A 15,255-nucleotide genomic window follows, 5' to 3' on the forward strand; every position below is an offset into this window, starting at 1 on the left:
TTGCAGGGCTACCACATCTGCACTATTACTAATAACCCTTCCCAGCTTCACATCATCTGCAAACAACTGAATATCTCCCTGCAATCTACTGACAATGTCATTGATATAAAGGCTAAACGATATAGGTCCCGGTACTGACTCCTGTGGTACTCCACTTGTAATCCTTTGCCTCCTTGAAACTGCCTCACCATACACAACTCTCTGATACCTATCGGAAAGTCAATCCTGAATCCAGTTGACCAACCTGACATCCAGACCCATGTGCTGCAACTTAAATATCAGCTTATCATGTGGCACCCTGTCAAATTCCTTTGCTAAGTCCAAGAAAATGGCAGTATATGCCTTTCCTCCATCTATTGCTCTTGTAACTTTATTATAAAACGCTAGCATATACCTAAAACAAGATCGCCCCTTAACAAATTCATGTCGACTCTCACAGATAACATTACCCTCATCTGTCCAATGTTCTATATTGTCCTTAACTAATTTCTCCAAGATCTTAACAACCACTGATGACACACAAACTGGCCTATAATTAGACACTTCCAGTCTGCTACCACCCTTATGCAATGGCACTATCTTACCTTCCTTCCATTCCCTGGGCACCTCTCCCATAGCCAGACTTTTATTGAAGAGCCAGGTCAAAGGAGCTCTCAGTTCTTTAGCACATTCTCTCAAAACTCGTGGTGAAATACCATTCAGTCCCACAGCTTTACTGACATCCAGAGCACTCAGTATTTGGAACACATTCTCCTCCTCCTGCACCTCTAAACCTCGAACCTGCCTTATCCCTCTAGTATTAAAATTTACTCCTCCAGGATGAAATACACCAATAAAGTGTTCATTGAACAATTCCACAATGTCCTCCGCATCAGTCACTCTATTCCCATTTTTATCCTACAATGTCATTCTTCCACAATCATTTCTCCTTCTACTGGCCACATAGCTAAAAAATTCCCTAGGATTTTCTTTGGATCTTAGGGCCAATCTCTTTTCATTTTTTAGTTTCACGTTCCTTACCATACTAGTCACTCTCCTGGCCTGTGTCTTATATTCTTCATGCATCTTCTCTTCACCTGTCTCCTTATATCTCTTCCATAACATCTTTTTCACATGTAGTTCCTGTTTAATATTGTTTTGTCATCCACTTTACACCAAATTGTGTCCTCTTCTTCACTTATGGACTACAGCTTACTATTGCTGCTAACAAATATTCTTTCACAATTTCCCAAGCACTAATGATATAACCCGGCCTTCCAATTTCTCCCTCCATGAAACTTTCCCAAGTTGATGTCTAAGACTATTGTAATCACCTGCCTTATAATTCCACATATGTTCCCGTTTCTTTGATACTCCTGCATGTCTATTCATCTTCCAAGTCAAAACCACATGGTCACTCTCTCCAACTGGTGGGAGAGATGTCATCTCAGTTATTATCAACTGTTCTGATGCTATGACCAAATCCAAAACTGTTGATCCTCTTGTTCCCTCTACTACATGTTGCCTAAGACATTTGTCCCTCAAGAATTCTAGAAATTTCATTCCCTTATTGCTGCATGCATCTTCCTCTCCCCAATTTATACTGCTGTAGTTAAAATCTCCCATAACAATCATTCTTCTTGCCAAGCTCAACTGTCTAAACATCTCCTGGTCCCCACTCTCTGTGCTCCTTGGTTTGTAGCAACACCCCACTAAATATCTCGTCTTGCCTATCTCTACCTCACACCATATGCTTTCAAAATCATTATTGTCACTGCCTTCCAAAGCCTCCACTCTTAGAGGACATAAGTCATCACTTATCATAAACAGTACTCCACCACCACGCTTTCCCTTCCTATCCTGCCAAAAAATGCTGTATCCTGCTACTGCTATTCCTGTTATTATATCCTCTTCTCTCAACCACGTCTCAGTGATCCCAATAATCTTTGACTAGGCTGATGCTATTGACGCCACCAATTCCTCTCCTTTATTCCGGATACTCCTGGGATTAGTATAAAGCATAAAAATGCCACTATTTCTATACCCAGCATTATCCCCTCTAGACTCCACTGGGCTCAGCGTTACCTGATGTTGTCCCCCTTCTCCCAATTACCCTTTCCCACAAGAGGCCACTTCTGCTACCATTCACCTTGGGCATTTTAGTTTTCCTGCATTGACACACTGACTCATTCAGAACAGCAATCTCTCCAGATGCCTAAGTCCTTCCTCATTCAAATGCAAGTGGTCTCTCATATACAATTCCTCTCTGTCCTCAAATGCCCTCCAAGCATCCACATATTCCAATCCTCTTTTCTGACACATTTTAGCTATTATGCTATTCAATATTACTGCTCTTCTGCTCAGCTCATCACTATCATACCTAGGCAACATGCACTATCTTTTCTCTCTGCGTCTTCTTTTGTACTACCTCAAGCAAGAACCTCATATCTCTCACTGCCCAGTTTACATTATCTCTCAAGTCATTTGTTCTTACCATCACAATCATCTCATCTACCCTTTCACCCCTCTTAATTGCCATAGCCACACTTTCTATCGTTCCTCAAGGCAAAAATTCCTCACACATCCTATCTTGCACATCACGGATCATTGAGTCACCATACATTACACCTCTTACCATTCCTTCTTTCCTACTGTTTCCATTCTCTCCTATCATTCCCATACCTCTCTCTCATTCCTTCTCTTTCACTTATCCTATTCTCTCCTCTTCTATCGTTCACATAACTCTCTCTCATTTCCCTCTCTCTCATTTCCCTCTCTTCTACTGTTCCCATTCTCTTCTCTTCTATCATTCCCACACCTGTCTTCTACTGTTTCTGTGCTCTCCTCTTCTATCATTCTCAAACCTCTCTCTCATTCCCTCTCTTCTGCTGTTTCTGTACTCTCCTCTTCTATCATTCCCAAGCCTCTCTCATTCTTCCCTCTCTTCTACTGCTTCTATTCTCTCCTCTTCTATCATTCCCAAAACTTTCTCTCAATCCTACTCTGATTCGCCTTGCATACATCTCTTCCATTCTCCTAATCTAACTTTTCATACTTCTCATCTTGTTCACAAGACATTCCACCTCCTCTTTCAGCTCATCTATCCATCTCTGCAAGTTAGCCACTCTTACTCAGCATCATTTATCCAATCAAAACCATCTCCATGAACTTCAGTCATTCATGCCTTCCACATTCCCGAACCTTATTTTCTCATTCATACTTCGCTCATCATTCTCTCCTGTCACACTACTCGTCTCCTGACATTCATTTCCCATCCGTGAAGCAACTAGGTCGGTTATCAAAATATCTAATTCATTGATATTATAAATTATAAAATATAAATTACATAAAACCAGAATATATGACTATGTTTTACATAGTCATATATACATGTGCTTATAGGGATAGCTCATATTACCAGTGACAAGCCTTACTGACTACTAATGCTGCCATCCTGTTCGTTTGCTAGTGTGTCATTGTTAATCTAATTGATCATTACAGTCTTTGATTCAATAGCAAAAAATGCTGCATCATTCTTGTACAGTGATATTTGTTATTGCATCAGATGGAGAACTGGTATTACCTGTATACAGTAATCTGTTTATTCATTGTTATTTGTGAACATAATTGTGTATTTTTACAACTAAAAATGGTCTGATTTAAATCAAAGTTGTGAGATGGCAGAAATTCTAGTAACAATCCCAAAATACTGGGATTTTTACTAAAATTTGTTACTAAAATATCATATATTAAAATCCTTCAAACTTGTTATTGTGTATACAGACAGATGGACAAAAGATATTTAACAGGTACTTATGCATTGTTGCAAAATGCACTGAAAATAGATCTGTGCTGTTCCTAGCTTAGACTAAGCTTAATATCAGAATATCCCTATTTTCATGGTAGTGCTAAAAACTGTAATTGCATATTTTTCAACATTTAGAACTCTATTTTTCTAACATAACTTGTGTATAATTTGAAAGATTCCATTTATAACATTTGAAATAAATTTATTATTGACAGTTTTAATGTTTTGTGGATGAAAGTCGCATAAATTTTTTTAAAAAAAATGTTAAGTCTTAGTTTTCTACTCTTGTCTCTGGCATTTTTCCACAGATGATATTCTTTTTTTGGGAACCAAAAGTGGAAATTTACTGATGTATCAAGTGTTGCAGAAGACTGCCACAAACACAGGTAGAAAAGGCAAGTATTAAGTAACTTTCTTTAATGAATAAATTTGGGAAAGAGTTAGAACAAAATTTATAATTTTTTTTATTAACTAACTCTGCTAACTTGAAAAACTTGGTGCATTTTGTAGATAAACTTTCAAACATTCAAATTTCCCCATGAGATATATTAACTAGTTTAGATGTAGTTCTGTTATTTACTTATTCTGTTGAAGAATCAATAGATATATTTGAAAATCTATTTCCTCCGGACATCACACATCTCTTTCGTGCCTAAAATCTTTATTCTTCACTTGAAAAGGAAAATTGTACTACTAAATTTGCTGTAAGCTCATTTGCTAATCATGCTATAAGCTCACCTGCAATCACTGACTTATACATGGAAAAATTTAAACATGGAAAGAATTAGCTATAGCTCAGGTGATGTTAAAACCACATGCATGGTGGATATATGTACGAGGATGACATCTTTATCATTTGGAAATACACAAAAACGTTGAAGATTTTGTACTCTCTGGCAAATTAACTTTCACAGATTCTGCAAACATTTGGCTTTGAAATAATGTTGGATCTTTAACATCCACTATTTCTTTGTAGACGCTTTCTTTTAAGGTTACACAGTGATCAGCATTCATATTTCCGAATTTAGGGATACAAAACACACGTGCTGAAATGATTATTTTACTTATTATTAATAAAATAACAATTTGACGTTTCGACCCCTGTATTGAGGTAATCATCAGAAGGATACTTGTGTATAATATGTGTATAGGGAACCAAGCTACATGCTCTTGCACACTATGTACTGGTAAATTAAATCTACACTGTTAATTAATCTTTTTCTTAGCCTGACCTATAGCGATAATTAAATAAATAACATAAAAGTTGAGAAAAAAAATTAATAAATAAATAAATATATATATATAAAAATATATAGGTAAATTTGGCGACGATACATGCAATCAAAATGGTCGCAGATTGCGCGATTTTGTCATTTATAATAACATGAGAATAATGAATTCAATGTTTAAACACAAGGAAATACATAAATATACTTGGTCAGCCAGAGGATACAAATCAGTAATTGACTACGTTATCACAAATTTTAAATTAGCGGAGTTAATTTTAGATGTAAGAGCATATCGAGGCTTTGAATTAAACCCTGATCATTATATGGTATCAGCAAAAATTCGTTTTAAACCAAAGTGGCTAAAAACACATAGAATTGAAAATTCTTACCAGCCAAGCTACAAAATTTCTTCATTACAGGATCCTCAAGTTAGACTATAATATCAAAAATGCACAAACTTAAAAACAGAAACCACACATGAATCAAGTGACATAGAAGATGAATGGGAAAATTTGAAACAAATTCTCACAAAAGCAGTAACAGAAACCTTAGGAATAAAGCACAAATGGATTAGAAAAAGAGGACTACGAGACTGGAACAAAGAAATAGAAAATATAATAACAACCAAAAAGGACAGTTACCAGAAATGGCTAAATTCCAAAACAGTAGAAGCAGAAATAGAGTATAAAAGAAATAATGCAATTGCTAAACGAGAAGTAAGGAAAAAACATAGAGAAAGATGGAACAATTTCGTAACAGAACTAGAAAAGGATTTATTTAAGCCACAACCCAAAACCTATAAAGTAATAAAATACATGAATAAAGAAATAAAAGAAAAGATACAAATACAAACAATAGATTTAGAAAAATGGGTGACCTATTTACAAAATCTCTGGACAGATAAGAACAATGAATTAAAATTTTATAAGACAAAGAATGACCTAATAGAAAATATCACAATGTTAGAACTGAAAAATATAATATCTGAAAAATATGATATAATATGCAGGAATATTAAAAGAGAAACTAAGCAGCATTGTAGAAAACAAATTACTAGAAGAACAAAATGGCTTCCGAAAAGGCCGATCCTGCATAGATCCAATTTTTACTTTAAAATTATTAATAGAAAAGAGAAGAGAATTTCAAAAAGAAACACATGTGGCGTTTATTGATTATGAAAAAGCGTTTGACAAAATTAGTAGACAAAAATTGTTTAAAATATTAACCAATTTAAACATACCAGACCAACTTTTACAATCTATTCAAGAAATATATACAGGAAATAAAATAGCAGTTAGAACACACCTCAGAATGGAAAGATATATCAAGAGGAGTACGACAAGGATGTACCCTCTCACCACTGCTTTTCAATATATATATAAATGAAATATTAACAATCTGGAAACAGCATAACCCATTTGGTATACAAATGACCCCGCAAATGAAGATAGATACACTACTATTTGCAGATGATCAAATAGTATTAGCTACATCAGAAGATGAATTACAAAGATCATTAAAATCATTAAATGATATCTCAAAGCAATATAATATGACAATATCCAAAGAAAAAACAAAAATAATGACATTCAAAGGAGAAAACCCAATAAGAAGTAAAATAGTAATAGATAATAAAATACTAGAACAAGTAAACACTTTCAGATACTTGGGATGTGATATATCATACGAAACAGAAAAAAACATAGACACTAAAATATCAAACTTTGTCAAAGTAAATGGCATAATAAATAATATATTTAAGCCATCCCTGGTACAAAAACACACTAGAATCAGACTATATAATGTCTTGTCAAAATCAACTCTACTATACGGAAGCGAAACATGGACCATGAAAAGGAAAGATGAAAAACTAATTCAAACAGCAGAAATGAAGTTCCTCAGAAAAACAGCTGGATATACCAAGTGGGACCACAAAACAAATGAAGAAATCTTACAATCCCTAAAAATGAAACCAATTAATTACTACATAAGACAGTATAAACAAAAATGGCTAGAACATTTAAATCGAATGAACAACAGCAGACTACCAAAAATATTATACAGATACAAAATAAGTGGAAAAAGAAGAATCGGAAGACCAAGAAAGAGATGGCATGAGACCGGAACAGGCCACATGGCCTAAATTCCATGTTAGGAAGAAGATAAAAATATATAATTAATAAATAAAAAACTACAATAAACTCTGCTAAAGTACTCATGTACTAAGATTCTTCTGGATTTATACAGTTCTGATTGCTATACTATGATTTTCTTTGGGCCTTGGACAATTCAAGTTGCTATGAAATGTTAAGGGGGGGGAAACACTTCACCAAGTCTTCTTGTATTGGGATTTTTCTTTGGCTTATTCTGGTTGCTATAAAGGTTGTAGATGGGTCCTCCACATTCTTGGAAAGGTTAGGCCATCATTTTTTTCAGATTTGGGTTATGTTTGAGCATTTCACATGCTTCTTTGAATTTGCTCTCGAACCAGGTTTTGGTGCAGTGTAGGGACTTGGTATTTTTCCAATCAATTCTGTGGTATGTTTGGAGTGCGTGGTCAGAAAGGCCGGTTTTTCCTAAATGGAGGTATTTAATGTGTCGTTTGTGTTCGTCCTTCCTAATTGGGATGGTTCGCCCTGTTTCCCCATGTATGATAGGTTACATGTGCATTGTATTTTATATACCCCTGGGTGGGCTAGGTGTGGAAGAGGATCTTTGGAAGAACTGAGGAAGTGTCTTAATTTTGTTGGGGGTTTAAAGGTGGTTTTGAGGTTGTATTTGTGTAGTGTTCTGTCTATTTTTTCGGAGATGCCTCTAACATAAGGTATGGCAATAGCATTGTTGAAATCTTTTTTATTTTTACTAGTATTTCTGTGGAGGATCTTGTGAATAATTTTTTTACTGTATCCATTTTTTATAAATGTATGGTTGATGATCTTGTATTCCAGGTTTAGAGCTTGTTCATTTGAACAGGTAGTTTGAGCTCTGTGTTTAAGGATGCTTATGACACCTAGTTTTTGTGTTGGGTGGTGATAAGAATTTTTGTGTATGTATTGGCCTGTGTGTGTAGGTTTGCGGTAGACTGAGGAGAGACAGCCTGAGGGAAGACGCGTGACGAGTGTGTCTAGGAACGGAAGAGAGTTGTTTTTTTCCATTTCAATGGTGAATTGGATACGTTTGTGTTGTTTGTTTAGGTGGCTAAGGAGTGTATTTAGTGCTTCGCGGCCGTGGGAGCCAAATGGCGAAAATATCATCGACGTATCTGAGCCAAATTTTGGACACTCTAGGCATGCTGACTCTAGAGCTTGTTGCTCAAAGTCTTCCATATAAAAGTTAGTAATTGGGGGGGGAAGTAGTGAGCTCATGGCTGTACCCTCTTTTTGAAGGTAAAAATTGTTTTGCCACGCGAAATATCCAGAGCAGAGTACGTGGACAAAGAGGGCCGTGATGTCGTGTGGAAATATGTTCTGTAGGAGTAAGATAGTATCATTGATCGGGACATTGGTGAAAACGGAAGTTATGTCAAAGCTGACTAATAAATCTTGGTCATGGAGTGTAATGTTTTTAATTTTGTTTATGAAATGTTGTGTATTTTTTATGTAGGAAGGGGACTGACCTACCAATTCCTTAAGTGTGGCCGCTAATTTTTTGGCTAAGTGGTAATTTGGGCTGTCGATTCCTTCAACAATCGGACATAGTAGTGTGTTTGTTTTGTGTATTTTTGGCAGGCCATAAATTCTGGGTGCACAGGTATAATGAGATATTAGTTTTTTTGTTGTTTCTTCCGGCCATGTGTTAACGAATTTAATTAATTCAGTTGTTTTCTTTTTGATACATTTCGTGGGGTTGTAGTTTACCATTTGGTAAATGTTGTAGTCCGATACCAAATGGTTCATTTTCTCTATGTGGGTAGTCCGGTCTAAAACGATAGTGGCATTCCCTTATATCTGCTTTTGTGGTAATAATGTCCTGGTTATTTTTTAAGCATTTAAGGGCCTGTTTTTCCGCTTTTGTTTATGTTGCTGCTTAGTTTTTTGTTTGAATTTAGAATACAGGATGTTTCCATGCGTATTTATCAGCTAAATTGGCAGGGAGGGATCTTAAACCTCTCTCGATATGATAAATGATATCAAGTTTGTTTACTGACCTGGGTGCAATGGCGTAGTTTAGACCTTTCTCAAGCAGTGAGAGTTCACCTTTGGTGAGATTGTACTTTGATTGGTTGATAACCAAGCCATGGTCCGATGGTGGTTGGTCTCCTAGCTTTAGTCCTTTCATTATGGCGTCATCCCGATTGTCTTGTGCTTTCTTGTTGTTGTAGTGCTTGAAACTTCTTTATTCTTTTTTCCTTGTTTTTCAGTAATAGGTGTTTGGCCGAGATGTCTGTGATCCTGTCTAAAATATCCCAAATTTCTGGTACATACACAAAAATTCTTATCTAATTTTTTGGAGATGCCTCTAACATAAGGTATAGCAATAGCCATACCTTATGTTAGAGGCTTCCAGCATACCCAACACAAAAACTAGGTGTCATAAGCACCCTTAATGCTACCCTGGAACTAAAAATACTAATAGAAAGATCACTTGAAAGAAATAGGAACATTTACATATGCTTCAGATGTAAATGTTCTTTTGAACAGAAGGCTTTTGACCAGATAAAGCATAATAAAATATTCAGTATATTAGATAAATTAGACATAGAAGATCATGTACTTAAAATTATAAAAATGATTTACACAAAACAGAAAATGTAGCTGTTTAACTCTGAGACTTCAGAAGTGAAAATAAAAAGAGGAGTTAGACAAGTTGTATCCTTTCACCAAATCTTAATAAATTCAGTTTAATCCTTTATCCAAGTGTGAGCAAACAAAGTTTGCATCTGAAAGTATCTTCAGGACTTGGGTAAGGTAGTACAACACCAGGCAATTCGTTGCAAAGGTGGAGCAAGCTAACATCACTCCTATCTCAATATCTCCCATAATGCAAAACACATCTCCTTGCAGATATGTATAATGTTATGCATTAAGGGAAGAGCCACTACCCAGACTAGTTTCGATCTTTATTGAGGTCTCTTCAGTGGGAGCCAGGCCCAAGTGGAGATACCAGGCAGAAGCATTAGCAAGTCATCTCTACCTATAGGAGTTGCGAACAGTGTGCCACCTTTTTATTAAATTACTCTGGATTTAGAGAAAGATTTTGAAAGTTTATTTTTCACTTGGTTAGACAATAAATTTAGTTTAATCCTTTATCCAAATATCAGCAAACAAAGTTTGCGCCTGAAAGTATCTTCAGGACTTGGGTAAGGTAGTACAACACCAGGCAACTCGTTGCAAAGGAAAAATACCAAGTCCCTACACTGCACCAAAACCTGGTTCGAGAGCAAATTCAAAGAAGCATGTGAAATGCTCAAACATAACCCAAATCTGAAAAAAATGATGGCCTAACCTTTCCAAGAATGTGGAGGACCCATCTACAACCTTTATAGCAACCAGAACAAGCCAAAGAAAAATCCCAATACAAGAAGACTTGGTGAAGTGTTTTTTTTTTTTTCCCCCTTAACATTCCATAGCAACTTGAACTGTCCAAGGCCTGAAGAAGATCATAGTATAACAATCGGAACTGTACAAATCCAGAAGAATCTTAGTACATGAGTACTTTAGCAGAGTTTATTGTAGTTTTTTATTTATTAATTATATATTTTTATATATATATTTATTTATATATTAATTTTTTTTCTCAACTTTTGTTATTTTATTTAATTATTGCTATAGGTCAGGCTAAGAAAAAGATTAATTAACAGTGTAGATTTAATTTACCAGTACATAGTGTGCAAGAGCATGTAGCTTGGTTCCCTATACACACACATATTATACACAAGTATCCTTCTGATGATTACCTCAATACAGGGGTCAAAACGTAAAATTGTTATTTTATTAATAATAAGTAAAATAATCATTTCAGCACGTGTTTTGTGTCCCTAAAATCGAAAATATGAACACTTTCTATGTAATTTATGTTGCCGAAATGAAGCCATATGGCTCTTTCTCTATTAATTGCTTTTATGCCCATTATTCTAGTCTTTGGTTGGTAGGTATGTTTTAACCCTATAAGAGAGAAAGGTCAAAGTTAATTAATCAAATCATTAATCAAATTTTGATTGAAAAAAAATCTTTTTATAGAGCTTTGATTTCTAATAAAACAATAGCATTGTATCATTTTTTTTTGTTTTTTTTTAATCCTGTAAAATCAGTCTACAAGATTTATTTACAAATAGGCATATCCCAGTGAATTTTTAAATCTATCAGTTGATAAACTGTGACTTAGTTTCCCCCATATTTGTAGATTTAGGGACTCAAAAACACATGTGTTGAACAGATTATTTTATTAATTACAAATAAAATAAAACTTGACGTTTCGACCTCTATATCGAGGTCATCATCGGAAGAATACAATTATATACAGAACCAAGCTACATGCTTATGCTTTCTATATCAGTAAACTAAATCTACGTAGTTAATAAATCTTTTTTCTAGCCTGACCTCTAGTGATAGAAAGGAAAAACAAAAATAAATAAAGAAAGAAATAAAATTATATATAAAAAAATGTGACTTAGTTTATCAATTGATAGATTTAAAAATTGACTGGGATATGTAAATTATAATAAGTTATAACTTATGGGGAACTTTTTCCTTATAAATTGTGAACTATGGAAATTGTGACTTGCAAATTTCTCATGAAACCATTGTGAAATATATATATTTATCATTAAGACAATACCATTTAGTTTTGTATAGTTAAAAGATATACAATAACATATTTGCAAAACAAAGTTTCAATTGTCAATCATTAGCTTATTTATAAAATAACAATACTTGCTAATTTTTGATAACTAACAATTACATTTATAAGCATTTCTTTGTTTTTCAACTGCAGATAATACAGAATGTGTCATACTATTATCTTCTGGAAAAGGATTTGCAAAAAAACCTATTGTCCAGGTAAAATTTAGAAGCATGTTAATGTGAAATTTTTTACTTTATAATCATCATGTCCTCAGTTATCTAGGATTCTGTTGTTTGAAATTGTAATTTTAGAATTTTTGCTAAGCCACCATGTTTATTTCTACTGATTGAGATGTTTTATTTCAGCTAGAAGCTATTCCTGAGTTAAAAATATTAATCAGTCTATCAGGTAAGTCATATTTTAATAAATAATTATAAATCACATTTTCTTGCTGAATTAGTTAAGTTTTTTAGATTTGATTTCTAGTAAATAACTAATCCTTTTCAGTAAATATAATCAAGCTTATATTCAACTAAAGATTTTTAACTAATTTGATGTACTTGTAAATTTGTGTGCATCTAACCCCAAATTTGATGCACATTAACATTGATAACTAGATGAACTGGTAAGATTTTTCACTGAAATAGTAGGATTTTCTACTTTAAATAACTTTACATTATTCTAGTTTAGATTCATAGTTCTCTGCATCACTCTAGTTTCATAATGCCACTTGCATGTAATCCTCTGATTCTCTACATTTCTATGATAGAGACTGCTTCATTTTTTCACTGACATGAAATTTAATAAGTGTACTTAAATAATGGCATTTATTAAGTTAGATTGTTCATTAACTTCTGTCATTCAGAATTCTCTTACAAAGCAGAAGTAGGTTTACAGTTGACTTTTACTATAGCGTACACTGTTGTAACAAACGCTCTAACAGAGTAACACAAAATTAGCCAAAATATTAAAAGCATTCAACCTTAAGAAGCTTTCTACACTCCCCTGAAAACATTGTTCCATTTTATAAACATCCAGATCTATACAAGATTCTGTGCTCTTGTGGGAAGATATACATGGGTCATACTGGGAGGAGTTTTAAAATCTGCAATAAAGAACATATGGGTGATGTTGAAAACAAATACAAAGAAAAAAAGCAGACTCGTAGCGCACATCCTCGAAGAACATCAAACATTAAATTGGCAAGCATCTCCGTCCATACTTCGAAGAGAATTACTTTGATGGTTGTTCAAGAAGTCCTCCAAGGTCATTCTCTCAAAAGGCACACTAAATTGAAATCAAGGAATGATCCTTAATGACATCTGGAAATCATTAATTAACATATGTAAAATTAAAGACCTGTCATATACCAGCAATCACATACAGAGTTTACACAACAATGGAGAATTAATTAATTAGCATACAATGATAGAGTGGCCATGAGTCCCATATGGATAGTATGGCACCATCTTACGAAACCAACACAAAACTATTGGTTATAATGTATTTTTTGTCTGTCAATTGCATGTGCCTTTCAGAACATGCCAGTTTGCTTGTTCTGAGAGACAAAAAAAAAAAACCCAAGTTTCTGGGAGGAAAAACCCTCTACCTTCATATGAGACTGGCTAACTCACCTTTAGTTGAAAGAGACCAGATAAAAGTTCCTCATATCATGGACAGGAATTGAACCCAGGTCTTTCTGACCAAAGGGCCTATACCGACTGAGCTATGGAGGCTCTAACAATGGAGAGACTGCATGTAACATGCCTAATGATACTTGTGCTTAGACACGTTCCAGTATTTTCAGCTAAAGATGTTAACTGCTATTTGAAAACATTTAATTTTTTGCTGCTTTTTATTTATTTATGTTGAATAACTTCCTGATTATGCTGTTAGTCATATAAACAATGTAACATGTTGTTATGTTGTCTATATGACATATCTAGTATAAATAAACAATTTCATATGAGTTAAAAAACCTGGTTATTATCAGTCAAGCAAATCTACTCGTAGTGAATTGCAAAAAGTACCACAAAGTCCTGGCAAAAAGCAAAGTTCATAGGTACAATGCTATTTTATAAAATTCTCTATAGTAAACAGTATAACAAACTATTCTTGAGAAGTTTATTTTAAGAGATGTCTATATAATTCTAAAGCTAGTAATAATAATGGTAAGAAGCAGTAATGTCAGGACGTAATCACTTATTCACTTACATTGAAAAGAAAATTATGCACAATAGAGCACCATAAAGTTTTAAAAACAATCAGTTGAGTAACTTTCAGAGATAAATTGTAGTCAAATATGTAATTCTTATTGCATAAAAAATGAAAAAGTTTGCAAACAATAATTAAACCTCGTAGACCCAAAGCAAACTATTGAGTCATCTAGAGAAATGTGGTGAAATTGCTTGCCGGGATCAGAACTTTATGATGGGATCATAGAAAAGAATAAAGCATAATAAAAGTTCCTAGTAAGAAAGCCAGTATTGTACTCAGAAATAATACAAATAAAAATGTAAGAAGTGAAGTAATGTATAAAAGTTGATAAAAGGAAGACATGGAAAGACTTTTTTAAAAGTATACAAGATAAATATCAGGAGGGTGGTAGAATGTTTCTGAAGGGATAGAGAACGGCTTAGCTTAGAAATGGAACAAGAATACTGTAAAAGGAAATAATAAAGATGATAAAACTAACACATAAGCTTAGGTGTTGATGGTTATTCATGACTTATTTTTTAATGGTATTAACAACACCAAGCAAACTATTTTTTAAAAAACGATGTTTTATTAACTGCTTATATTTTGCTAAATTTCAAATCAGCAACATCTGAGAACAACATGGCATGTATACACGACAATGAATAAGTGAAACAATACAATTGTAATGGACAAATGATCTAAAAAATTACAGCTATGTGGGAGTTGCTCTTAAGATAACGGTCTCTGAAATTTTTGATAAATTAGCGCAACCATATTTCTACAGGTTAGGAGAATTCATAGCCATGGCTGACTCAAATAATCTTTCGGATCTGTAACAACTTCTAAATAGCACATCATCATCCAGTCCAACAGTATGGCATTTTAAACATGCACACGGAGCCATTTGTTCTAATGATACAGCTCTGTCCATAGAACTCAAATATCTGTGCCACACATTCGTGGCCAATGGCTACAATTCCTACAAAATAGATAAAATACTACATAGCCCAATTACTCCTCCCTCTCCTAATACACAGAAACACAATATTACTATTTCTGTTCCCTATGGCAGAAGTGCCTCAGAAAAGATAGCCAAAGTACTGATGAAACATGGCCTTCATCAGTACTTTGGCTATGTTTCATCAGTACTGATGAAACATGGCCTTCACACCACATTCAAATTTCATGTTAAATTAGCAACTCTGATCCACCTGTCTAAGGATAAACTTCACCCTCTAGCACACTGGAGTTTGTGTG

General features: G+C 34.2%; 1 protein-coding gene across 2 annotated transcripts in view; it reads left to right on the plus strand.

The window, feature by feature from the left end:
• Positions 1 to 15,255, plus strand: part of Vps39 (vacuolar protein sorting 39) — a 296,426-nt gene that overhangs the window by 16,188 nt on the left and 264,983 nt on the right. The window contains exons 2-4 of one of the 2 annotated variants that reach the window (XM_090410885.1): positions 4,096 to 4,182; positions 11,950 to 12,014; positions 12,165 to 12,207. In XM_090410885.1, the coding sequence (XP_090267011.1) occupies positions 4,096 to 4,182; positions 11,950 to 12,014; positions 12,165 to 12,207 (195 nt within the window). The remainder of the gene's footprint in view (positions 1 to 4,095; positions 4,183 to 11,949; positions 12,015 to 12,164; positions 12,208 to 15,255) is intronic. The other variant, XM_090410886.1, reaches the window with a different exon arrangement.

The sequence above is a fragment of the Typopeltis vanoorti genome, chromosome 21 (assembly GCF_054136105.1).
Source record: "Typopeltis vanoorti isolate ZY-2024b chromosome 21, IOZ_Tvanoo_1.0, whole genome shotgun sequence".
NCBI classification, from domain to species: domain Eukaryota; kingdom Metazoa; phylum Arthropoda; class Arachnida; order Uropygi; family Thelyphonidae; genus Typopeltis; species Typopeltis vanoorti.